Raw genomic sequence first — 26,043 nt, 5'->3', positions numbered from 1 at the left:
TGCCCAACGCAAACCCCCCCCCTGCCCAACGCAAACCCCCCCCCGCCCAACGCAAACCCCCCCCCTGCCCAACGCAAACCCCCCCCCTGCCCAACGCAAACCCCCCCCCTGCCCAACGCAAACCCCCCCCCTGCCCAACGCAAACCCCCCCCTGCCCAACGCAAACCCCCCCCCTGCCCAACGCAAACCCCCCCCCTGCCCAACGCAAACCCCCCCCCTGCCCAACGCAAACCCCCCCCTGCCCAACGCAAACCCCCCCCCTGCCCAACGCAAACCCCCCCCCTGCCCAACGCAAACCCCCCCCCTGCCCAACGCAAACCCCCCCCCTGCCCAACGCAAACCCCCCCCCTGCCCAACGCAAACCCCCCCCCTGCCCAACGCAAACCCCCCCCCTGCCCAACGCAAACCCCCCCCTGCCCAACGCAAACCCCCCCCCTGCCCAACGCAAACCCCCCCCTGCCCAACGCAAACCCCCCCCCTGCCCAACGCAAACCCCCCCCTGCCCAACGCAAACCCCCCCCCTGCCCAACGCAAACCCCCCCCCTGCCCAACGCAAACCCCCCCCTGCCCAACGCAAACCCCCCCCCTGCCCAACGCAAACCCCCCCCTGCCCAACGCAAACCCCCCCCCCGCCCAACGCAAACCCCCCCCCGCCCAACGCAAACCCCCCCCCCGCCCAACGCAAACCCCCCCCTGCCCAACGCAAACCCCCCCCTGCCCAACGCAAACCCCCCCCCTGCCCAACGCAAACCCCCCCCCTGCCCAAACGCAAACCCCCCCCTGCCCAACTCAAACCCCCCCCCTGCCCAACGCAAACCCCCCCCCTGCCCAACGCAAACCCCCCCCCTGCCCAACGCAAACCCCCCCCCTGCCCAACGCAAACCCCCCCCCTGCCCAACTCAAACCCCCCCCCTGCCCAACGCAAACCCCCCCCCTGCCCAACGCAAACCCCCCCCCCTGCCCAACGCAAACCCCCCCCCTGCCCAACGCAAACCCCCCCCCTGCCCAACGCAAACCCCCCCCCTGCCCAACGCAAACCCCCCCCCTGCCCAACGCAAACCCCCCCCGCCCAACGCAACCCCCCCCTGCCCAACGCAAACCCCCCCCTGCCAACGCAAACCCCCCCCTGCCCAACGCAAACCCCTCCCCTGCCCAACGCAAACCCCCCCCTGCCAAACGCAACCCCCTCCCCCCCCGCCCAACCCGACTCTGCCCCCCCGCCCAACCCGACTCTGCCCCCCCCGCCCAACCCGACTCTGCCCCCCCCGCCCAACCCGACTCTGACCCCCCCGCCCAACCCGACTCTGACCCCCCCGCCCTACCCGACTCTGACCCCCCGCCCTACCCGACTCTGACCCCCCCGCCCTACCCGACTCTGACCCCCCCGCCCAACCCGACTCTGACCCCCCCGCCCAACCCGACTCTGACCCCCCCGCCCAACCCGACTCTGACCCCCCCGCCCAACCCGACTCTGACCCCCCCGCCCAACCCGACTCTGACCCCCCCGCCCAACCCGACTCTGACCCCCCCGCCCAACCCGACTCTGACCCCCCCGCCCAACCCGACTCTGACCCCCCCGCCCAACCCGACTCTGACCCCCCCGCCCAACCCGACTCTGACCCCCCCGCCCAACCCGACTCTGACCCCCCCGCCCAACCCGACTCTGACCCCCCCGCCCAACCCGACTCTGACCCCCCCGCCCAACCCGACTCTGACCCCCCCGCCCAACCCGACTCTGACCCCCCCGCCCAACCCGACTCTGACCCCCCCGCCCAACCCGACTCTGACCCCCCCGCCCAACCCGACTCTGACCCCCCCGCCCAACCCGACTCTGACCCCCCCGCCCAACCCGACTCTGACCCCCCCGCCCAACCCGACTCTGACCCCCCCGCCCAACCCGACTCTGACCCCCCCGCCCAACCCGACTCTGACCCCCCCGCCCAACCCGACTCTGACCCCCCCGCCCAACCCGACTCTGACCCCCCCGCCCAACCCGACTCTGACCCCCCCGCCCAACCCGACTCTGACCCCCCCCGCCCAACCCGACTCTGACCCCCCCGCCCAACCCGACTCTGACCCCCCCGCCCAACCCGACTCTGACCCCCCCGCCCAACCCGACTCTGACCCCCCCGCCCAACCCGACTCTGACCCCCCCGCCCAACCCGACTCTGACCCCCCCGCCCAACCCGACTCTGACCCCCCCGCCCAACCCGACTCTGACCCCCCCGCCCAACCCGACTCTGACCCCCCCGCCCAACCCGACTCTGACCCCCCCGCCCAACCCGACTCTGACCCCCCCGCCCAACCCGACTCTGACCCCCCCGCCCAACCCGACTCTGACCCCCCCGCCCAACCCGACTCTGACCCCCCCGCCCAACCCGACTCTGACCCCCCCCGCCCAACCCGACTCTGACCCCCCCGCCCAACCCGACTCTGACCCCCCCGCCCAACCCGACTCTGACCCCCCCGCCCAACCCGACTCTGACCCCCCCGCCCAACCCGACTCTGACCCCCCCGCCCAACCCGACTCTGACCCCCCCGCCCAACCCGACTCTGACCCCCCCGCCCAACCCGACTCTGACCCCCCCGCCCAACCCGACTCTGACCCCCCCGCCCAACCCGACTCTGACCCCCCCGCCCAACCCGACTCTGACCCCCCCGCCCAACCCGACTCTGACCCCCCCGCCCAACCCGACTCTGACCCCCCCGCCCAACCCGACTCTGACCCCCCCGCCCAACCCGACTCTGACCCCCCCGCCCAACCCGACTCTGACCCCCCCGCCCAACCCGACTCTGACCCCCCCGCCCAACCCGACTCTGACCCCCCCGCCCAACCCGACTCTGACCCCCCCGCCCAACCCGACTCTGACCCCCCCGCCCAACCCGACTCTGACCCCCCCGCCCAACCCGACTCTGACCCCCCCGCCCAACCCGACTCTGACCCCCCCGCCCAACCCGACTCTGACCCCCCCGCCCAACCCGACTCTGACCCCCCCGCCCAACCCGACTCTGACCCCCCCGCCCAACCCGACTCTGACCCCCCCGCCCAACCCGACTCTGACCCCCCCGCCCAACCCGACTCTGACCCCCCCGCCCAACCCGACTCTGACCCCCCGCCCAACCCGACTCTGACCCCCCCGCCCAACCCGACTCTGACCCCCCCGCCCAACCCGACTCTGACCCCCCCGCCCAACCCGACTCTGACCCCCCCGCCCAACCCGACTCTGACCCCCCCGCCCAACCCGACTCTGACCCCCCCGCCCAACCCGACTCTGACCCCCCCGCCCAACCCGACTCTGACCCCCCGCCCAACCCGACTCTGACCCCCCCGCCCAACCCGACTCTGACCCCCCCGCCCAACCCGACTCTGACCCCCCCGCCCAACCCGACTCTGACCCCCCCGCCCAACCCGACTCTGACCCCCCCGCCCAACCCGACTCTGACCCCCCCGCCCAACCCGACTCTGACCCCCCCCGCCCAACCCGACTCTGACCCCCCCGCCCAACCCGACTCTGACCCCCCCGCCCAACCCGACTCTGACCCCCCCGCCCAACCCGACTCTGACCCCCCCGCCCAACCCGACTCTGACCCCCCGCCCAACCCGACTCTGACCCCCCCGCCCAACCCGACTCTGACCCCCCCGCCCAACCCGACTCTGACCCCCCCGCCCAACCCGACTCTGACCCCCCCGCCCAACCCGACTCTGACCCCCCCGCCCAACCCGACTCTGACCCCCCCGCCCAACCCGACTCTGACCCCCCCGCCCAACCCGACTCTGACCCCCCCGCCCAACCCGACTCTGACCCCCCCGCCCAACCCGACTCTGACCCCCCCGCCCAACCCGACTCTGACCCCCCCGCCCAACCCGACTCTGACCCCCCCGCCCAACCCGACTCTGACCCCCCCGCCCAACCCGACTCTGACCCCCCCGCCCAACCCGACTCTGACCCCCCCGCCCAACCCGACTCTGACCCCCCCGCCCAACCCGACTCTGACCCCCCCGCCCAACCCGACTCTGACCCCCCCGCCCAACCCGACTCTGACCCCCCCGCCCAACCCGACTCTGACCCCCCCGCCCAACCCGACTCTGACCCCCCCGCCCAACCCGACTCTGACCCCCCCGCCCAACCCGACTCCCCCCCACCCCCGGCCCAACCCGACTCCCCCCCTCCCCCGGCCTACCCGACACCCCCCCCCCCCCCGGCCAACCCGACACCCCCCCCCCCCCCGGCCAACCCGACACCCCCCCCCCCCCCGCCCAACCCAACCCCCTCCCCCCAGCCAACCCAACCCTCTCCCCCCCCCCCCCCCCCCCCTGCCGGCCAACCCAAGCCCCCCCCCTGCCGGCCAACCCGACCCCCCGACCCCCCCCCCCGGCCAACCCGACCCCCCCCCCGGCCAACCCGACCCCCCCCCCGGCCAACTCAAACCGCCCCCCCCCCGGCCAACTCAAACCCCCCCCCACCCGACGCGCCCCCCCCCCCCGGCCGGCGTGCCCCCCCCCCCCGGCCGGCGCCCCCCCCCCCCCCCCGGCCGGCGCCCCCCCCCCCCCGGCCGGCGCCCCCCCCCCCCCCCTCGGCCGGCGCGCCCCCCCCCCCCCGGCCGGCACGCCCCCCCCCCCGGCCGGCTCGCCCCCCCCGGCCGGCGCGCCCCCCCGGCCGGCGCGCGCCCCCCCCGCCCGACGCCCCCTCCCGCCCGACGCCCCCTCCCGCCCGACGCCCCCCCCCGCCCGATGCGCCGCCCCCCCCCCCCACCCCACTTTGCACTGCATAAAATTGCTTGAGGTGGCTGTCGCACCACCTATATGGCAGCTGCGCCACCTTTGCAAGCAGCGGGGAGCTCCAGGGCCACCTATGCCAGACTGATGGCTTCCCGAGCCTCCACTGCTCCCACGGCCCTGTCACCGTTCCAGTTGCTTACAAAGTGGCTCGGGGTGAAGTACTACACCCACCCCGACAGGACTGTTGAGGCTTGTGTTTGTGCAATGATCAGGGTTCTCAGCCCTTGGCCGTTGTTTCTGCCTCAAAAATGTATGTTTAAGCCGTGGCATGATGGCACAATGGTTAGCACTGCTGCCTCACAGGGTTAAGGACCCAGGTTCAATTCCTGGTTTGGGTCACTGTCTGTGTGAAGGTTGCACATCCTCCGTGTCTGTGTGGGTTTCATAAGAACATAAGAAATAGGAGCAGGAGTAGGCCATCTAGCCCCTCGAGCCTGCTCCGCCATTCAATAAGATCATGGCTGATCTGAAGTGGATCAGTTCCACTTACCCGCCTGATCCCTATAACCCCTAATTCTCTTACCGATCAGGCATCCATCTATCTGTGATTTAAACATATTCAACGAGGTAGCCTCCACCACTTCAGTGGGCAGAGAATTCCAGAGATTCACCACCCTCTGAGAGAAGAAGTTCCTCCTCAACTCTGTCCTAAACTGACCCCCCTTTATTTTGAGGCTGTGCCCTCTAGTTCTAGTTTCCTTTCTAAGTGGAAAGAATCTCTCCATCTCTACCCTATCCAGCCCCTTCATTATCTTATAGGTCTCTCTAAGATCCCCCCTCAGCCTTCTAAATTCCAACAAATACAAACCCAATCTGCCCAGCCTCTCCTCATACTCAACACCCCTCATCTCTGGTATCAACCTGGTGAACCTTCTCTGCACTCCCTCCAAGGCCAATATATCCTTCCGCAAATAAGGGGACCAATACTGCACACAGTATTCCAGCTGCGGCCTCACCAATGCCCTGTAGCAAGACATCTCTGCTTTTATATTCTATCCCCCTTGCGATATAGGCCAACATCCCATTTACCTTCTTGATCGCCTGTTGCACCTGCAGACTGGGTTTTTGCGTCTCATGCACAAGGACCCCCAGGTCCCTCTGCACGGCAGCATGTTGTAATTTCTTTCCATTTAGATAATAATCCAATTTGCTATTATTTCTTCCAAAGTGAATAACCTCGCATTTGTTAACGTTATACTCCATCTGCCAGATACTTGCCCACTCACTCAGCCTGTCCAAATCTCTCTGCAGACCTTCTACGCCCTCCACACGATTCACTTTTCCACTTATCTTTGTGTCGTCTGCAAACTTTGTTACCCTACACTCAGTCCCCTCCTCCAGATCGTCTATATAAATGGTAAATAGTTGAGGCCCCAGTACCGATCCCTGAGGCACGCCACTAGTTACCATCTGACTCTCTCCAATTTTTATAGATGCACCACAGAAAGCATTCTTTCTGGTTGTATCACAGCTTGTATGTCTCCTGCTCTGCCCAAGACTGCAAGGAACTACAAAAGGTCATGAATGTAGCCTAATTCATCACGCAAACCAGCCTCCATCCATTAACGCTGTCTACACTTCCCGCTGCCTTGGGCAAAGCAGCCAGCATAATTAAGGACCCCACGCATCCTAGGCACACTCTCTTTCACCTTCGTTTGGGAAAAAGATACAAATGTCTGAGGATAGTACCAACCGACTCAAGAATGGCTTCTTCCTTGCTGCCATCAGACTTTTGAATGGACCTACCTTCACATTATGTTGATCTTTCTCTGCACACTAGCTATGACTGTAACACTACATTCTGCACTCTCTCCTTTCCTTCTCTATGAGCAGTATGCTTTGTTTGTATAACGCACAAGAAACAATACTTTTCACGTATACTGATACATGTGACAATAATAAATCAAATCAAATCGTTTGTTGGAGAGCGAAAGCAAGAGAGAGAGATATTGTGCAAGCACCTTTTATCCCTCATTGGTTTTGTGCTCTTTTGGGCGGTCTCTTGATTATTGTCAATCAATCGGTCAGGGCTTCATCACCCTGTAAGTGCTGGAGGCACGTAAGTCACATACCTCCCTCCCAAATAAAGGCTTAAGGCTCCCCTTTGTCTGGTAAACAAGTATGCTTGACCAGAGAGTGTCCATTGTCTTTGAGATGGCCTATTTCCTGTGTATTCGGTTGTCTGAGCTTTATCTCTGTCCTTTAAGTTGCAGCCTGTCAGTTTCTGTACTTGGCCAATTATCCCAGTGTTCTTTTGTAAGTCGCCATCTTAGGTGGCCTGCCTGGCCACACTAGTCATTTATCGTATTGCTGCTTTTGAAACTTTACTGTGCATGTATTGGTTACTGCATTACGTGTTTTCTCTATTGCTATACTTCCAAAGTATTTAATCAGCTATTTTGCGATGTCCCAAGGTTGTGTAAGGTATTTTCTTTCTTCTTTGGCATTTCACTTAAAATCCATGTACAGGAAATCACAAATTTTCCATTGAAATTTGGAAAATAATTGCTTGACAATTAAGTGATTGTACTATACCTATTTTATTTGATGAAGTATTGTGTTACATAATAACTTTATTGGAAGCAAATGCATACAGATATGTTCCACATAAGGTTTCATGGTAAAAAGATATAGGTAAAAAATTACTCCATGTCATTGTAAAGCAAATATGTCATGTTTTATTTTCCAAATGGTATTGTTTTATTAGGGGGGCTCCAGGGGGGTGGTGGCTCATCATATTGCAAAATGCACCTGATTTTCTGTTGTTTCCTATCATGCTTTTCCTGCGTTTGTTTTTGTTCCTGTAATAAAAAAAGTAACATTGAAAAATTAATATTTGCCACATTACATTAAGATTACAATTGCTCAAATCTGACATATCATAGAAACTATGGCACAGAGACAGGCCCTTCAGCCCAAACTGGTCCATGCTGACCAAAATGTCATCTAAGCGAACCCTACTTACCTACATTTGGTCCATTTCCCTCTAAACCTTTCCTATCCATGTATCTGTCCGAATGCCTTTTAAATGCTGTCAATGTCCCTGTTTTAACCACTTCCTCCGGCAGCTCATTCCACATACATACCACCTGTGTAAAAAAGTTGTTCCTTAGGTTCTCATTAATTCTTTCCTCTCTTAACTTAAACCTATGCCTTCTAGTTCACAATTCCCCAACCCTAACAAAAAGACTGAGTGCATTCACCCTATCCATGCCCCTCATGATCTTATACACCCCTATAAGATCACCCCTCAGTCACCTATGCTCCAAAGAAAATTGTTCTAGCCTGCCCAATCTCTCCCTTTAACTCAGTCCCTTCAGTCCTGGCAACATGTAAATCTCTTCTGCACTCTCTCCAGTGTAATAATATCTTTCCTATAGCAATGCGACCAAAACCGAACACAATACTCCAGGTGCGGCCTCAACAACGTCCTGTACAACTGCAACATAACTTCTCTACTCAATGCCCTGACTGATGAAGGCCAGCATGCCAAAAGCCTTCTTCACTGCCTATCTACCTGTGACTCCACTTTTAGAGAACTGTGAATTCCAAGGTCCCTCCGTTCCACGATATGCCATAAGGTCCTATCATTCACCGTGAAAGTCCTACCTTGACTTGTCTTTCCAAAATGCAACACTTCACGCTTATGTGTATTAAGATCCATTTGCCATTTCTCGGCCACTTCCCCAGCTGATCAAGATCCTGCTGCAATTTTTGATAACTTTCCTCACTGTCTACAATACACCTATTTTAGTGCCATCTGCAAACTTACTGATCGTGCCTTGTACATTCTCATCCAAATTGTTGATTATAGATAATAAACAACAATTGGCTCATGATGTGGAATTACCGGCATTGGACTGGGGTAGGCACAGTAAGTAGTCTCACAACACCAGGTTAAAGTCCAACAGGTTTATTTGGTAGCACGAGCTTTCGGAGTGTTGCCCCTTCATCAGGTGAGTGAAGAGTTCAGTTCACAAACAGGGCATATATAGACACAAACTCAATTACAAGATAATGGTTGGAATGCGAGTCTTAACAGGTAATCAAGTCTTTACAGATGCAGACAATGTGAGTGGAGAGAGGGTTAAGCACAGGTTAAAGAGGTGTGAATTGTCTCCAGCCAGGACAGTTAGTGAGATTTTGCAAACCCAGGCAAGTCGTTGGGGTTACAGATAGTGTGACATGAATCCAAGATCCCGGTTGAGGCTGTCCTCATATGTGCGGAATTTGGCTATCAATTTCTGATTCCATTCCAATTTCTGATTCGCATTCCAACCATTATTTTGTAAATCTTTATATACCTTGTTTGTGAACTGAAACCCCACTTGCCTGATGAAGGAGCAGCGCTCCGAAAACTAGTGGCTTGTACCACCAAATAAACCTGTTGGACTTTAACCTGGTGTTGTGAGACTTCTTACTGTATCAGTTTCTGGTCAGTGATTCTGCGTTGTCGTGTGTCGTGAAGGCCGCCTTGGAGAACGCTTACCCGAAGATCAGAGGCTGAATGCCCTTGACTGCTGAAGTGTTCCCCGACAGGAAGAGAACACTCCTCCCTGGTGATTGTTGAGCGGTATCCATTCATCCGTTGTCGTAGCATCTGCAAGGTCTCGCCAATGTACCCTGCCTTGGGACATCCTTTCCTGGAGCATGTCAGGTAGACAATGTTGGCTGAGTCACAAGAGTGTGTACCTGGTGGATGATGTTCTTGTGTAAGATGATGGCATCCGTGTCAATGATCCGGCATGTCTTGCAGAGGTTGCTGTGGCAGGGTTGTGTGGTGTCATAGAACATAGAACATTACAGCGCAGAACAGGCCCTTCGGCCCACGATGTTGCACCGACCAGTTTAAAAAAAAAAAAACTGTGACCCTCCAACCTAAACCAATTTCTTTTCGTCCATGAACCTATCTACGGATCTCTTAAATGCCCCCAAACTAGGCGCATTTACTACTGATGCTGGCAGGGCATTCCAATCCCTCACCACCCTCTGGGTAAAGAACCTACCCCTGACATCGGTTCTATAACTACCCCCCCTCAATTTAAAGCCATGCCCCCTCGTGCTGGATTTCTCCATCAGAGGAAAAAGGCTATCACTATCCACCCTATCTAAACCTCTAATCATCTTATATGTTTCAATAAGATCCCCTCTTAGCCGCCGCCTTTCCAGCGAAAACAATCCCAAATCCCTCAGCCTCTCCTCATAGGATCTCCCCTCCATACCAGGCAACATCCTGGTAAACCTCCTCTGCACCCTCTCCAAAGCCTCCACATCCTTCCTGTAATGTGGGGACCAGAACTGCACACAGTACTCCAAGTGCGGCCGCACCAGAGTTGTGTACAGTTGCAACATAACGCTACGACTCCTAAATTCAATCCCCCTACCAATAAACGCCAAGACACCATATGCCTTCTTAACAACCTTATCTACTTGATTCCCAACTTTCAGGGATCTATGCACACATACACCTAGATCCCTCTGCTCCTCCACACTATTCAAAGTCCTCCCGTTAGCCCTATACTCAACACATCTGTTATTCCTACCAAAGTGAATTACCTCACACTTCTCCGCATTAAACTCCATCCGCCACCTCTCGGCCCAACTTTGCAACCTGTCTAAGTCTTCCTGCAAACTACGACACCCTTCCTCACTGTCTACCACACCACCGACTTTGGTGTCATCAGCAAATTTGCTAATCCACCCAACTATACCCTCATCCAGATCATTAATAAATATTACAAACAGCAGTGGCCCCAAAACAGATCCCTGAGGTACACCACTTGTAACCGCACTCCATGATGAATATTTACTATCAACCACCACCCTCTGTTTCCTATCCGCTAGCCAATTCCTGATCCAATTTCCTAGATCACCCCCAATCCCATACATCTGCATTTTCTGCAGAAGCCTACCATGGTGAACCTTATCAAACGCCTTACTAAAATCCATATATACCACGTCCACTGCCTTGCCCCCATCCACCTCCTTGGTCACTTTCTCAAAAAACTCAATAAGGTTAGTAAGGCACGACCTACCTGCCACAAAACCATGCTGACTATCACCTATCAATTCATTACTCTCCAAATAACTATAAATCCTATCCCTTATAATTTTTTCCAACATCTTGCCGACAACAGAAGTGAGACTCACCGGTCTATAATTCCCGGGGAAGTCTCTGTTCCCCTTCTTAAACAATGGGACAACATTCGCTAACCTCCAATCTTCTGGTACTATACCAGAGGCCAACGACGACCTGAAGATCAGAGCCAGAGGCTCTGCAATCACTTCTCTTGCCTCCCAGAGAATCCTTGGATAAATCCCATCCGGACCAGGGGATTTATCTATTTTCAGACCCTCCAGAATATCCTGCACATCCTCCTTATCAACTGTAATACTGTCTATTCTACTCCCCTGCAACCCAGTGTCCTCCTCAGCTATATTCATGTCCCCTTGCGTGAACACCGAAGAGAAATATTGGTTCAATGCTTCACCAATCTCCTCCGGTTCCACACATAACTTCCCTCTGCCATCTATAACTGGCCCTAAACTTGCCCTAACCAACCTTCTGTTCTTGACATACCTATAGAACGCCTTAGGATTCTCTTTAACCCTATCCGCCAAAGTCTTCTCATGTCCCCTTTTAGCCCTTCTAAGCTCGCTCTTCAACTCCCTCTTAGCCAATCTAAAGCTTTCTAGTGCACTACCCGAGTGCTCACGTCTCATCCGAACATAAGCCTCCTTTTTCTTTTTAACCAACAAAGAAACTTTTTTGGTGCACCACGGTTCCCTAGCCCTACCAATTCCTCCTTGCCTGACAGGGACATACCTATCACAGACTCGCAGTAGCTGCTCCTTGAAAAAACTCCACATGTCGGACGTTCCCAGTCCCTGTAAACTCCTAGTCCAACCTATGTTTCCTAATTCTCTCCTAATAGCCTCATAATTACCCTTCCCCCAGCTAAAACCACTGGCCCGAGGTTCATGCCTATCCCTTTCCATCACTAAGGTGAACGTAACCGAATTGTGGTCACTATCACCAAAATGCACACCAACTTCCAAGTCTAGCACCTGGTCTGGCTCATTTCCCAGCACCAGATCCAATATAGCCTCACCTCTAGTTGGCCTGTCTACATACTGAGTCAAAAAACCTTCCTGCACGCTTTGAACAAAAACTGACCCCTCTAACGAGCTAGAGCTATAACAATTCCAGTCAATATTAGTCAAGTTAAAATCCCCCATAACAATTGCCCTATTACTTTCACTCCTAAGCAGGATTGACTCCGCAATCCTTTCCTCAACCTCTCTAGAACTTTTAGGAGGTCTATAAAAGACTCCCAACAGGGTGACCTCTCCTCTCCTATTTCTAATCTCCGCCCATACTACCTCAACAGATAAGTCCTCATCAAACCTCCTCTCTGACACTGTGATACAATCTCTGACCAATAATGCTACCCCTCCCCCTCTTCTACCTCCTTCCCTACTTCGACTAAAACATTTGAACCCCGGGACCTGCAGCATCCATTCCTGCCCCTGCTCTATCCATGTCTCTGAAATAGCCACAACATCGAAGTCCCAGGTACTGATCCACGCTGCAAGTTCACCCACTTTATTGCGAATACTCCTGGCATTGAAGTATACTGGTCACTGTTCTCCTGAAGACTGGGTAGTTTGCGGCGTACAATGTTCTGTTTGAGGTTGCGTGGTTGTTTGAAGGCAAGTAGTGGAGGTGTGGGTGAGACATTCGTCTTAATCGATGACATGTTGAAGGCTCTGGAGAAGATGTCACAGCTTCTCCATTTCGGGGAAGTACTGGACGACGAAGGGTACTCTGTACGCTATGTCCCGTGTTTGTCTTCTGAGGAGGTCTGCGGTTTTTCACTGTGGCACGTCGGAACAATGGGCCCAGCACTGACCCCTGAGGCACACCACTAGTCAAAGGGCTCCAATCTGACAAGCATCCATCCACCATTACCCTCTGCTTCCTACCATCAAGCCAATTGTACATCAAATTTGCCAACTCTCCCTGGATTCCATGTGATCTAACTTCCAGAGCAGCTTACCATGTGGAACTCAATCAAAGGCCTTACTGAAGTCCATATATATTTTGGTAGACTTTGCTCATGGTGGAATGCACTATTACCATTGCCCTATTTTGAGGCAAATTAATTTGATTAAAATAAAGAACAATACAGCACAGGAACAGGCCCTTCGGCCCTCCAAGCCCGCACCGCTCCCTGGTCCAAACTAGACCATTCTTTTGTATCCCTCCATTCCCACTCCGTTCATGTGGCTATCTAGATAAGTCTTAAATGTTCCCAGTGTGTCCACTTCCACCACCTTGCCCGGCAGCGCATTCCAGGCCCCCACCACCCTCTGTAAAATACGTCCTTCTGATATCCATGTTAAACCTCCGCCCCCCCACTCCCCTCCCCTTGAACCTATGACCCCTCGTGAACGTCACCACCGACCTGGGAAAAAGCTTCCCACCGTTCACCCTATCTATGCCTTTCATAATTTTATACACCTCTATTAGGTCACCCCTCATCCTCCATCTTTCCAGTGAGAACAACCCCAGTTTACCCAATCTCTCCTCATAACTAAGCCCTTCCATACCAGGGTGCATCCAGCTCCAGCTCCCTAACTCGGTCTCCCAGGAGCTGCAGCCAGGTGCACTCCCCACAGGTGTAGTCATCAGGAACAATGGAATTTATTTGATAAAATATGCCACACAGTGTAATAACTTAAATTATTCTCAGCAAATATGTGCAGATCTTTTCCACACAAGGTTTCACAGAATCTTTACCGTAAAGAAGGATGCCATTTGGCCCATTGAATCTGCACTAGCTTGCTGAAAGAGCATTCTACCTAATCCTATTCCCCTGCGTTATCCCCATAACCTTGCACGTTATTTCTTTTCAGATAGCAATCCAATTACCTTTTGCATAATTGCAAAAGCAATTATGATTATAATTATAAGAACAAAGAAAATTACAGCACAGGAACAGGCCCTTCGGCCTTCCAAGCCTGCACCGACCATGCTGCCCAATTGAACTAAAACCCCCTACCCTTCCGGGGACCATATCCCTCTATTCCCATCTCATTCATGTACTTGTCAAGACGCCCCTTAAAAGTCACTACTGTATCCGCTTCCACTACCTCCCTCTGCAACGAGTTCCAGGCACCCACCAACTCTGTGTAAAAAAAAATCTGCCTCGTACATCTCTTTTAAACCTTGCCTCTTGCACCTTAAACCTATGCCCCCAGTAATTGACTCTTCCACCCTGGGAAAAAGCTTCTGACTATCCACTCTGTCCATGCCTCTCATAATCTTGTAGACTTCTATCAGGTCTCCCCTCAACTTCCGTTGCTCCAGTGAGAACAAACAAAGTTTTTCCAACCTCTCCTCCTAGCTAATGCCCTCCATACCAGGCAACATCCTGGTAAATCTTTTCTGTACCCTCTCCAAAGCCTCCACATCCTTCTCGTAGTGTGGCGACCAGAATTGAACACTATATTCCAAGTGCGGCCTAACTAAGGTTCTATAACATTCTGTAACATGACTTGTCAATTTTTAAACTCAATACCCCGGCTGATGAAGGCAAACATGCCGTATGCTTTCTTGACTACCTTCTCCACGTGCATTGCCACTTTCAGTGACCTGTGTACCTATACACCCAGATCCCTTTGCCTATCAATACTCTTAAGGGTTCTGCCATTTACTGTATATTTCCTATCTGTATTAGACCTTCCAAAATGCATTACCTCACATTTGTCCGGATTAAACTGCATCTGCCATCTCTCCATCCAAGTCTCCAACTGCTGTATCCTCTGATGGTCCTCATCGCTATCTGCAAATCCACCAACCTTTGTGTCGTCCGCAAACTTACTAATCAATCCAGTTACATTTTCCTCCAAATCATTTATTTATTACAAACAGAATAATCTATGAAACTGAATTTACTTTCAAGTAGTTACACTAATAATTGCAATTAGTCTATTCTTGAAAAATATTTTCTGAAATGTACTGTACAGCCTGGCGCTCCTTCTAATATGGACTCATTTGGTTAGTTTATGTTCGAATCTATGTCCAGCCCTTTCAGGAAGTTCGTTCCAAACTCCAACCATCCTCTGGGTGAAAATATTTTTCCTCATGTCACTTTTATCCCACTTTCTCATTATTTTCAGTCTGTGCGCTCTCGTTCCCAACTGGTGTGAGAAGCCTGCAAATGTGCCTTGGCTGTGGGGCAGACTCAAGTTTCCTCACTTAAAAATCAGCACTGGTGTCGGCAGTACAGTCCCTTGCCAGGGATGCTTCCACCCAGCGTGTAAATTCATCTATCTCCATAAGACAGTACGTCTCTCCCCAACTATTTGGGTAAATGCCCTGTGAAATCTGGATATTTTCCCTTAGTCCCTTGGGGTGCTCTTGATAGTCCATTCTTACCTGATAGGTTTCCCAGGGTTATGCTGTGCATTTCAGCCATTGGTGACAATAATTTACCACATTCCTGCCCAGTCCATCACCAGTCTCGCTGTAATAACTCGGTGTTTGCATTCCTTCCCTGATGGACAGTCCCATAGTACAGTCCTTTCTCATTGATAAAAATCATTTGTTGACTGTAGTGATTTCGGCCAAATGAGTATGAAAAGATGTCTACGTGGGGCAAGTGGAAAATATTTTACCCGGGGGCAGGAAGTGGGAATAGGAAGAGGGTATCCCAGGAAGGGTGGTCCAAATATGGTGGGTTTAGAATATAAGATTGGGGAAATGTAAAGATAAAATATCGACGAGTAGGAGAGTGAAGCTCATGGAGATTAAATGGGAGCTGGCCAAAGTACATTGTAAAACAGTCATTGAACAATGGGAGGACTTCCATGAAGAAACAGTCAGAAACAGAGTACAGATGTTACCAGGAAATGGGGTGCTGTCGGTTTCAAATAAATCTATATCATCCAACTGATAAATAATTTACGTTTCCAAGCTTTGAGTCAATGGATTAAATTTAATACATTTTCAAGTCAAGGAGCTGATGGAAGAAGATAATCATTTCAGTCACAGAGGCTGTGAGCAGCGTTTGAACGTTCACACTGAACCCCACGTAGAACACTCATATACTACACCTCACCATAGCTGGACAAATGCAGCTTTGTTACATGGTTTAAATGATCTGTACAAAACACCAGGTAGTTGTGTGGAATCATTCATTCTTCACCTTCAGGTCTTGAGCTATTATCTACACTCCACTTCCTTGCAACAACTAAACCCTTGCCGTCACATGCAATCCTCTGTACAAAACAAAGGCGGTAAAATAGACCCAGTTTCTGTCAAAACTGTCTTGAAGTATAAAATGGACCAGTCTCCACTGCATCACAATTGGTGACAATTATTGCTCGCAATGTATTGAAAAGCAGAGGACAAGTAAATCCCCACAGAGGAAAGTCACCTCAGTGTATCTTTGTACATCAGTAGTTTTCAACTAGTGTTTGCAAGTGTACCTTGGCCATGGCTGTGGTGTACACCAGTCACTGAACGTATGCATGCAGGTGCAACATGCAGTAAAGAAGGCAAATGGTATGTTGATCTTCATAGCACGAGGATTCAAGTGTAGGAACAGGGAAGTCTTGCTACAATTATACAGGGCCTTGGTGCGGCCATACCTGGAATATTTTGGTCTCTTTAGCTGAGGAAAGATGTTCTTGCCATAGAGGGAATGGATTATCTCTATAGCATAAAAGGTTTACCAGACTGATTCCTGGGATGGCGGAGATGACGTATGAGGAGAGATTGAGATGGTTAGGATTATATTTTCTGTGGTTTAGAAGAATGTGAGGTGATCTCATAGTAACCTATAAGATTCTAACAGGACTAGACAGAGTAGATGCAGGAAGAATGTTCACTGTCTGGAATACAGGGTAAACCACTTAGGACTGAGATGAGGAGAAATTTCTTCATCCATAGAATGGTGAGCCTGTGGAATTCGCTACCAAGAAAGCAGTTCAGCCAAAACATTAGAAAGAAAGAAAGAAACCCTACAGTACAGAAAGAGGCCATTCGGCCCATCGAGTCTGCACCGACCACAATCCCACCCAGGCCCTACCCCCACATCCCTACATATTTACCCACTAATCCCTCTAACCTACGCATCTCAGGACACGAAGGGCAATTTTTAGTGTGGCCAATCAACCTGACCCGCATATCTTTGGACTGTGGGAGGAAACCGGAGCACCCGGAGGAAACCCACGCAGACACGAGGAGAATGTGCAAACTCCACACAGACAGTGACCCAAGCCGGGAATCGAACCCAGGACCCTGGAGCTGTGAAGCTGTGGGGGGCGATTCTCCCAAAAAAGTTCTAAGTGCTGAATTTGCGGGAAAACAGATGTAAATCACAATTGTTTTTCCAGTGGGAGTTCAGACTCGAATCTCCCACACTCTGTGCAATTCAGAGGTCACAATCATGAATATAATTAAAAGCTGAGGCCAATCACGCCAGAGTCTGACAGTTCCGGCCCTCTGCGCAGTGGCCCCGAACTATCAGCCTCTGGTTTGCTGGCCAGCGATTGAGCTGGCCAGCCCGGGACTCCCGATCACGGCCCCCACAATCATTTCTGGGCCAGCCCTGATCCCCACCCCCATCCAGGAGCACCCTCCCCCAGCGGTGACGATTCCCCCCCACCCAGGCAGCCACCCCCACGGGAGGCAGACCCCCCAGCTGCCCTGACTGCTGGCCTCCCTCCAGTCTCGACTGGATCTCAATGCAGAGTGGCAGCGAGCCACCCCACCGATCGCCCCCTTGGCACTGCCTGGTGGGCATTGCCGAGGTGCCCCTAGGCATGGGCACTTTGCCCTGTGGGCAATGCCAGGGGCACAGGCTGGCACTGTCAGGATGCCCATGCCCAGGAGGCACCATCTCCCCACCGCCCAACCCCTGGGGGGCCCCAATTGTCTCCCTTCATTCCAGCAGAGTCAGGCCACGAGCTCCCCAAAAGTGGGGAACTACTCTAAACTCCACTGGACTGAAGTTGCACAGGCAGGATGGGAGATGCTATCGGGCTCGGAGAATTCAGTGCCGGGCCCGGTAATCACATTCAAATAATATTCAAAATAGATTAAAATTACATACTGGCCAGTTTCCAGTGTGATCCCGACCACATGCGCTTTCAGGGTCCGTATCCTCCCATTCTCATCCTATTAATGTATTTGTCTAAATGCCGCTATCATACCTGCTCCCACCACCTCCCGGGAGACCCAAACTCTCTAATCTATCCTCATAGCTCCAGTTCTTTAATCCCAAGAATCATTCCTGTGAATCTCCTCTGCACTCTTTCCAATGCCTTCACATTCTTCTTCAAATATGGCACCCAAAACTAGTGTCTTACACAAGTTCAACATTACCTCCTTACTCTTGTACTCTATGGCCCTATTAGTAAAACCTAAGATGGACGTTATGCCTGCAAGAATCACTACTGCTCAGTAGGAGCAGAGGAGACCAGGGGCCATGGCCACACCAAAGGGATCGGAGGTCATTGAAGCCCCCGGAGTGGTCAGGGGCATAGCCGGACAGTGCCCACTTGGCACCCTGGCTGAAAGGGTTAATAGTCTCACAAGTTTAAAAATCACACAGGCTGATAAACAAAGATCTTCTTAAGACCCTTCACAAAGAGCAAAGAACAGTACAGCACAGGAAACAGGCCCTTCGGCCCTCCAAGCCTGTGCCGCTCCTTGGTCCAACTAGACCAATCGTTTGTATCCCTCCATTCCCAGGCTGCTCATGTGACTATCCAGGTAAGTCTTAAACGATGTCAGCGTGCCTGCCTCCACCACCCTACTTGGCAGCGCATTCCAGGCCCCCACCACCCGCTGTGTAAAAAACGTCCCTCTGATATCTGAGTTATACTTCGCCCCTCTCAGCTTGAGCCCGTGACCCCTCGTGATCGTCACCTCCGACCTGGGAAAAAGCTTCCCACTGTTCACCCTATCTATACCCTTCATAATCTTGTACACCTCTATTAGATCTCCCCTCATTCTCCGTCTTTCCAAGGAGAACAAACCCAGTCTACCCAATCTCTCCTCATAGCTAAGACCCTCCATACCAGGCAACATCCTGGTAAACCTTCTCTGCACTCTCTCTAAGACTTTTGTGTCGGTCTTCACGGTGGAGGACACAAATAGTTTGCCAAATATTAACGATAGAGGGTTGGCAGCAGGAGAAATACTTAATACAATTAATGTTACCAGAGAGGCAGTGCTGGGTAGACTAATGGGACTGAAGGTGGACAAGTCCCCGGGTCCGGATGGGATGCATCCCAGGGTATTGAAAGAAATGTCAGAGGCAATAGTGGAATCGTTAGTGATTATTTATCAAAACTGGTTGCATTCTGGGGTAGTGCCGGTTGATTGGAAAACGGCTAATGTTACGCCGCTGTTTAAAAAAGGAAGGAGACAAAAGGCGGGTAACTATAGGCCGGTCAGCTTAACGTCTGTAGTAGGGAAAATGCTGGAATCCATTATTAAAGAGGAGATAGCAGGGCATCTGGATAGAAATGGTTCGATCAATCAGACGCAGCATGGATTCATGAGGGGAAAGTCGTGCTTGACGAACATGTTGGATTTTTATGAAGATGTGACTAGGGCGGTTGATGGAGGAGAACCGGTGGATGCGGTGTTTTTGGATTTCCAAAAGGCGTTTGATAAGGTGCCCCATAAAAGGCTGCTGAAGAAGATTAGGGCACACGGAGTTGGGGGTAGTGTGTTAAAGTGGATTGGGGACTGGCTATCCGACAGGAAGCAAAGAGTCGGAATAAATGGGTGTTTTTCCGGTTGGAGGAAGGTAACTAGTGGCGTGCCGCAGGGATCGGTACTCGGGCCGCAACTATTTACCATTTATATAGATGATCTGGAGGAGGGGACGGAGTGTAGGGTAACGAAGTTTGCAGACGACACAAAGATAAGTGGAAAAGTGAATCGTGTGGAGGACGGAGAAGATCTGCAGAGAGATTTGGACAGGCTGAGTGAGTGGGCGAGGATATGGCAAATGGAGTATAACGTTGAGAAATGCGAGGTTATACACTTTGGAGGAAATAATAACAAATGGGATTACTATCTCAATGGAAACAAATTAAAACATGCTACCGTGCAAAGGGACCTGGGGGTCCTTGTGCATGAGACGCAAAAGCCCAGTCTGCAGGTACAACAGGTGATCAAGAAGGCAAATGGGATGTTGGCCTATATCGCGAGGGGGATAGAATATAAAAGCAGGGATGTCTTGATGCACCTGTACAGGGCATTGGTGAGGCCGCAGCTGGAATACTGTGTGCAGTATTGGTCCCCTTATATGAGGAAGGATATATTGGCATTGGAGGGAGTGCAGAGAAGGTTCACCAGGTTGATACCGGAGATGAGGGGTTTGGATTATGAGGAGAGGCTGAGGAGATTGGGTTTGTACTCGGAGTTTAGAAGGATGAGGGGGGATCTTATGGAGACTTATAAGATAATGCGGGGGCTGGATAGGGTGGAGGCGGAGAGATTCTTTCCACTTAGTAAGGAAGTTAAAACTAGAGGACACGGCCTCAAAATAAAGGGGGGTCGGTTTAAGACAGAGTTGAGGAGGAACTTCTTCTCCCAGAGGGTGGTGAATCTCTGGAATTCTCTGCCCACTGAGGTGTGGAGGCTACCTCGCTGAATATGTTTAAAGCGCGGATGGATGGATTCCTGATCGGTAAGGGAATTAAGGGTTATGGCGATCAGGCGGGTAAGTGGTACTGATCCACATCAGATCAGCCATGATCTTATTGAATGGCGGGGCAGGCTCGAGGGGCTAGATGGCCTACTCCTGCTCCTATTTCTTATGTTCTTATGTTCTAACGCCTCCACGTCCTTCTGGTAGTGTGGCGACCAGAACTGGACGCAGTACTCCAAATGTGGCCTAACCAGCGTTCTATACAGCTGCATCATCAGACTCCAGCTTTTATACTCTATACCCTGTCCTATAAAGGCAAGCATACCATATGCCTTCTTCATCACCTTCTCCACCTGTGTTGTCACCTTCAATGATTTGTGGACTTGCACACCTAGGTCCCTCTGTGTTTCTATACTCCTGATGACTCTGCCATTTATTGTATAACTCCTCCCTACATTATTTCTTCCAAAATGCATCACTTCGCATTTATCCGGATTAAACTCCATCTGCCACCTCTCCGCCCAATTTTCCAGCCTATTTATATCCTGCTGTATTGCCCGACAATGCTCTTCGCTATCCGCAAGTCCAGCCATCTTCGTGTCATCCGCAAACTTGCTGATTACACCAGTTACACCTTCTTCCAAATCGTTTATATATATCACAAATAGCAGAGGTCCCAGTACAGAGCCCTGCGGAACACCACTGGTCACAGACCTCCAGCTGGAAAAAGACCCTTCGACCACTACCCTCTGTCTCCTATGGCCAATCATGATGTGGAGATGCTGGCGTTGGACTGGGGTAAACACAGTAAGAAGTTTAACAATGCAAGACTGTTCTCTTCCTGTTGGGGAGCACTTCAGCGGTCACGGGCATTCGGCCTCTGATATTCGGGTAAGCGTTCTCCAAGGCGGCCTTCGCGACACACGACAGCGCAGAGTCGCTGAGCAGAAACTGATAGCCAAGTTCCGCACACACGAGGACGGCCTCAACCGGGATATTGGGTTCATGTCACACTATTTGTAACTCCCACAGTTGCGTGGACCTGCAGAGTTTCACTGGCTGTCTTGTCTGGAGACAATACACATCTTTTTAGCCTGTCTTGATGCTCTCTCCACTCACATTGTTTTGTTTCTTAAAGACTTGATTAGTTGTAAGTATTCGCATTCCAACCATTATTCATGTAAATTGAGTTTGTGTCTTTATATGCTCTGTTTGTGAACAGAATTCCCACTCACCTGAAGAAGGGGCTTAGAGCTCCGAAAGCTTGTGTGGCTTTTGCTACCAAATAAACCTGTTGGACTTTAACCTGGTGTTGTTAAACTTCTTCCTATGGCCAAGTCAGTTCTCCACCTATCTAGCCACTTCTCCTTGTATCCCATGAGCCTTAATCTTCTTAACCAACCTGCCATGTGGGACTTTGTCAAATGCCTTACTGAAATCCATATAGACGACATCCACGGCCTTTCCTTCATCAACCGTTTTTGTCACTTCCTCAAAAAACTCCACCAAATTTGTAAGGCACGACCTCCCTCTTACAAAACCATGCTGTCTGTCACTAATGAGATTGTTCCGTTCTAAATGCACATACATCCTGTCTCTAAGAATCCTCTCCAACAACTTCCCTACCACGGATGTCAAGCTCACCGGCCTATAATTTCCTGGGTTATCCCTGCTACCCTTCTTAAACAACGGGACCACATTCGCTATCCTCCAATCCTCAGGGACCTCACCCGTGTCAGGCAGACACCAAGGCCATTAGTCTGGCAAAGCACATAAATCAGCCGTCTGTAATTGGAAAATGGGATTGGTCCACAGATACAGAAACGAGCTGTACTATGAAGTTTTCATGCTGATTGGCTATTATAATGAAGCAAGTGTAAAGTGATTGTGATTGGTTTATGCTAATTACTTGTAATCTATTTTGAAAACTTTGATTGCCTTTGTATCTTGGAATATGCCAGTCTGTCTCGCTACAGGGATGTGAACTGTAGATTCCCTGCACCCTTGCTATAGCTTTATTAAACTAGCTGTTTAAGAAAACTCTGTCTGGTTACTCACTGGTTGTGATCAATTAAAAGGCTGACATCAAAGCCTGCAACCCTGTCAGTGCCCATTGGGTACCATAATTGTGCCTGGGCAGTGCCAAGGGGGTGGGGCTATGATGTAGGGGTATGCATGATGACGAGTGGGCATTTGCTGGGGGGTCTATGCAAAGGGGGGATTGTGCATGGGGCATGTGCAGGGGTGGGCTACGCAAGGGGGCATCATGCAGGAGGGGGTTCAAAGGGGGGAGTAGGAGGGGGCATGCAAGGATGAGCCACAAAAGGGGCTTGATGTAGCGGGGTGGGGGGGGGGCGGGCATGTCAGATGTCCACCAGGGAACTCATCGGGAAGGTCCTGATGCCCCAATGCCGGCTTCCTCTGTTGGTGAGAGGTGACAATGTCGCCGGTGATTGGGGGGTGTGGGGGGAGGATTCTGATGTGTGAGAAGAGGGGTGGGAGGAGGTCTCCCATTGACAGGAAGATCGGGGCACCCTACGCAATGGCGCCCAAGCTCTGCTGCTGGCTTCTCCAGCAGAATGTCGGAGTTTGTAGATGGTAAGACTTCCAAGCCAACGTGTCTCAGTAGAATGTCTCCATCTTAAATCTCACCAGCTCAGATTCGTTGAGTGGGAGTAACTCTACACATTAGGGTGTTGGGAATTTCTGAACAGTTCATCCAAATTCTAGTCACAATTCAGGAGAAAATACAGCTTCAGGAAAGGGGTGTGGGGTTGGCTGATTGAGAGCTCAGTAGGGAGCATTGTTAAGTTGTTAATTTGCCAACTGACTGAAATAATGTACCAAAATGAACAACAAAAACCTGTCATAATTACTGTGTCATCTATATATCTCAGATTACAGAAACTTGTAATTGGTGATTTACAAAGGGACTTGGGTGTGCTTGCATAAAGAACACAGAAAGTTAGCATGCAGCAAGCAATTATGAAGGTAAATGGCATATTTGTCTTTATTGTAAGAGTACAAGAATAAAGATGTATTGCTACAGTTGTACAAAGTTTTGGTGAGACTGTATGAGTGCAGTTTTGGTCTCCAAATTTCAGTTAGCATATAGTTGAATTAGAGCTGACACAGCAAAGACTCACTAAATTGGCATCTGCGATGAGGGGTTGTCCTCTGATGAGAGTAAATTGGAGTTATATTCTCAGGAGTTTAGAAGATTAAGAGGCGATATCATTGAAAACTACAACATTCTGAAGGGGTTTGATAGGTTGAACACTGAGATATAGTTCACTTTGGTCGGGGAAGCAAACACAGGGATACAGTATCAGGATAAGAGGCTGATCAATTAGCACTGAGATTAGGAGAAATCTTTTTTCAAAGGGTTGTGAATCTTTACAATTCTCTACCTCAGATGTTTGTGGAGGCTCTGTTGTTAAATTAAATAAAACGTTGGAATATAGAACAGTACAGAACAGAACAGGCCCTTCGGCCCACGATGTTGTGCCGAGCTTCATCAGAAACCAAGATCAAGCTATCCCACTCCCTATCATCCTGGTGTGCTCCATGTGCCTATCCAATAACCGCTTAATATATTAATATATTGTTGTTAAATTAAATACAAGGTTGGAATTTGGAAGAGAGAACTAAATGTATTGCAGATACAAAGTTGGGTGGGAGGGTGAGCTGCAGAGATGTTTCAGTGTGATTTGGACAGCTTAAGTATGTGGGCATGTGCATGGCAGATGCAGTATAATGTGGATAAATGTAAGGTTATCTGCTTTGGTAGCAATAGAATCATAGAAACCCTACAGTGCAGAAAGAGGCCATTTGGCCCATCGAGTCTGCACCGACCTCAATCCCACCCAGGCCCATACCTCATATCCCTATATATTTACCCGCTAATCCCTCTAACCTATGCATCTCAGGATACTAAGGGGCAATTTTAGTATGGCCAATCAACCTAACCCGCACATCTTTGGACTGTGGGAGGAAACCGGAGCACCCGGAGGAAACCCACGCAGACACGAGGAGAATGTGCAAACTCCGTACAGACAGTGACCCAAGCCGGGAATCGAACCCAGGTCCCTGGAGCTGTGAAGCAGCAGTGCTAACCACTCTGCTACCGTGCCGCAATAGGAAGACAGATTATTACTTGAATGGGTGCAAATTGAGAGGTGGATACTCAGCGAGACCTTGGTGTCCTTGTGCATCAGTCGTTGAAAGTAAGCGTGCAGGTACAGCAGACAGTAAAGAAGGCAAATGGTATGTAGGCTTCATAGCGAGAAAATTTGAGTATAGGAATAGGGATGTTTTACTGCAATTGTATAGGGCTTTGATGAGGCCTGTGTGCACTTTTGGTGTCCTTATCTGAGGAAGGATGCCCTTGTTATAGTACAGTGAAGGTTTACCAGGCTGATTCCTGGGATGGCACGTCTGTCATATGAGGAGAGACTAAAGCGGTTAGGATTCTATTCACTAGAATTTAGAAGAGTGAGAGGGGATCTCATAGAAACTTATAAAATTCTAATGGGGTTAGATAGGGTAGATTCAGAAAGTATATTCCAAATGTAGGGGATTCCAAAACCTCATAGTTTGAGGATAACATAGAAACACAGAAGATAGGAGCAGGAGGCGGCGTTTTGGCCCTTCGAGCTTCCTCTGCCATTCATTACAATCATAGTTCATCGTCCAACTCAATAGCCTAATCCTGCTTTCTCCCCATAACCTTTGATCTCATTCACCCCAAGCCGCCTCTTGAATACATTCAATGTTTTGGCATCAACTACTTCCTGTAGCTCACCACTCTTTGGGTGCAGAAATATCTCCTTGCCTCCATCCTAAATGGTTTACTCCGAATCCTCAGATTGTGACCTCTGGTTCTGGACTCCCACACCATCGGGGACATCCTTTCTGTGTCTACCTTGTCTAGTCCTGTTACAATTTTTTAAGTCTGTATGAGATTCCCCCCTCATTCATCTGAACTCCAGTGAAAACAATCCTAATCTCTCCTCATACATCAGTCCCACCATCCCCGGAATCAGCCTGGTAAACCTTCGCTAAACTCTCTCGAGAGCAAGAAAATCCTTCCTCAGAAAAGAAGACCAAAACTGCACACAATATTCTAGGTGTGGCCTCACCAAGACTCTGTATAAGGGGTAAACCTTTCAGAACTGAAGTGAGGAGAAATTTCTTCACCCAGTGAGTGGTGAATGTGTAGAATTCACTACCACAGAAAGTAGTTGAGACCAAAACATTGTCTGATTTCAAGAATAAATTAAATGTAGCTCTTGGGGCTAAAGGGATCAAGGGATATGGGGCAGGGGAGGGGGGTGATCAGGATATTGAATTTGATGAACACCCATGATCAGGATCATAGAAATCATAGAACCCCTACAGTGCAGAAGGAGGCCATTCGGCCCATCGAGTCTGCACCGACCACAATCCCACCCAGGCCCTACCCCCACATATTTCACCCGCTAATCCCTCGAACCCATGCATCTCAGGGGCAATTTAAACCTGGCCAATCAACCTAACCCGCACATCTTTGGACTGTGGGAGGAAACCGGAGCACCCGGAGGA

The 26,043-nt window shown here is 51.5% G+C and overlaps 1 protein-coding gene across 2 annotated transcripts in view; it reads right to left on the bottom strand.

Moving 5' to 3' along the window:
- Positions 1-7,302: 7,302 nt before the first annotated feature.
- LOC144493158 (uncharacterized) overlaps positions 7,303-26,043 on the bottom strand; it is a 334,243-nt gene continuing 315,502 nt past the window's right edge. The window contains exon 10 of one of the 2 annotated variants that reach the window (XM_078212064.1): positions 7,303-7,581. In XM_078212064.1, the coding sequence (XP_078068190.1) occupies positions 7,459-7,581 (123 nt within the window). In that variant the 3' untranslated portion in view covers positions 7,303-7,458. The remainder of the gene's footprint in view (positions 7,582-26,043) is intronic. The other variant, XM_078212058.1, reaches the window with a different exon arrangement.

The sequence above is a fragment of the Mustelus asterias genome, chromosome 1, assembly GCF_964213995.1.
Source record: "Mustelus asterias chromosome 1, sMusAst1.hap1.1, whole genome shotgun sequence".
Classification (NCBI taxonomy): Eukaryota; Metazoa; Chordata; class Chondrichthyes; order Carcharhiniformes; family Triakidae; genus Mustelus; species Mustelus asterias.
Note: the sequence above shows the minus strand (reverse complement) of the source record. Positions and strands in the feature narration are given on the sequence as shown.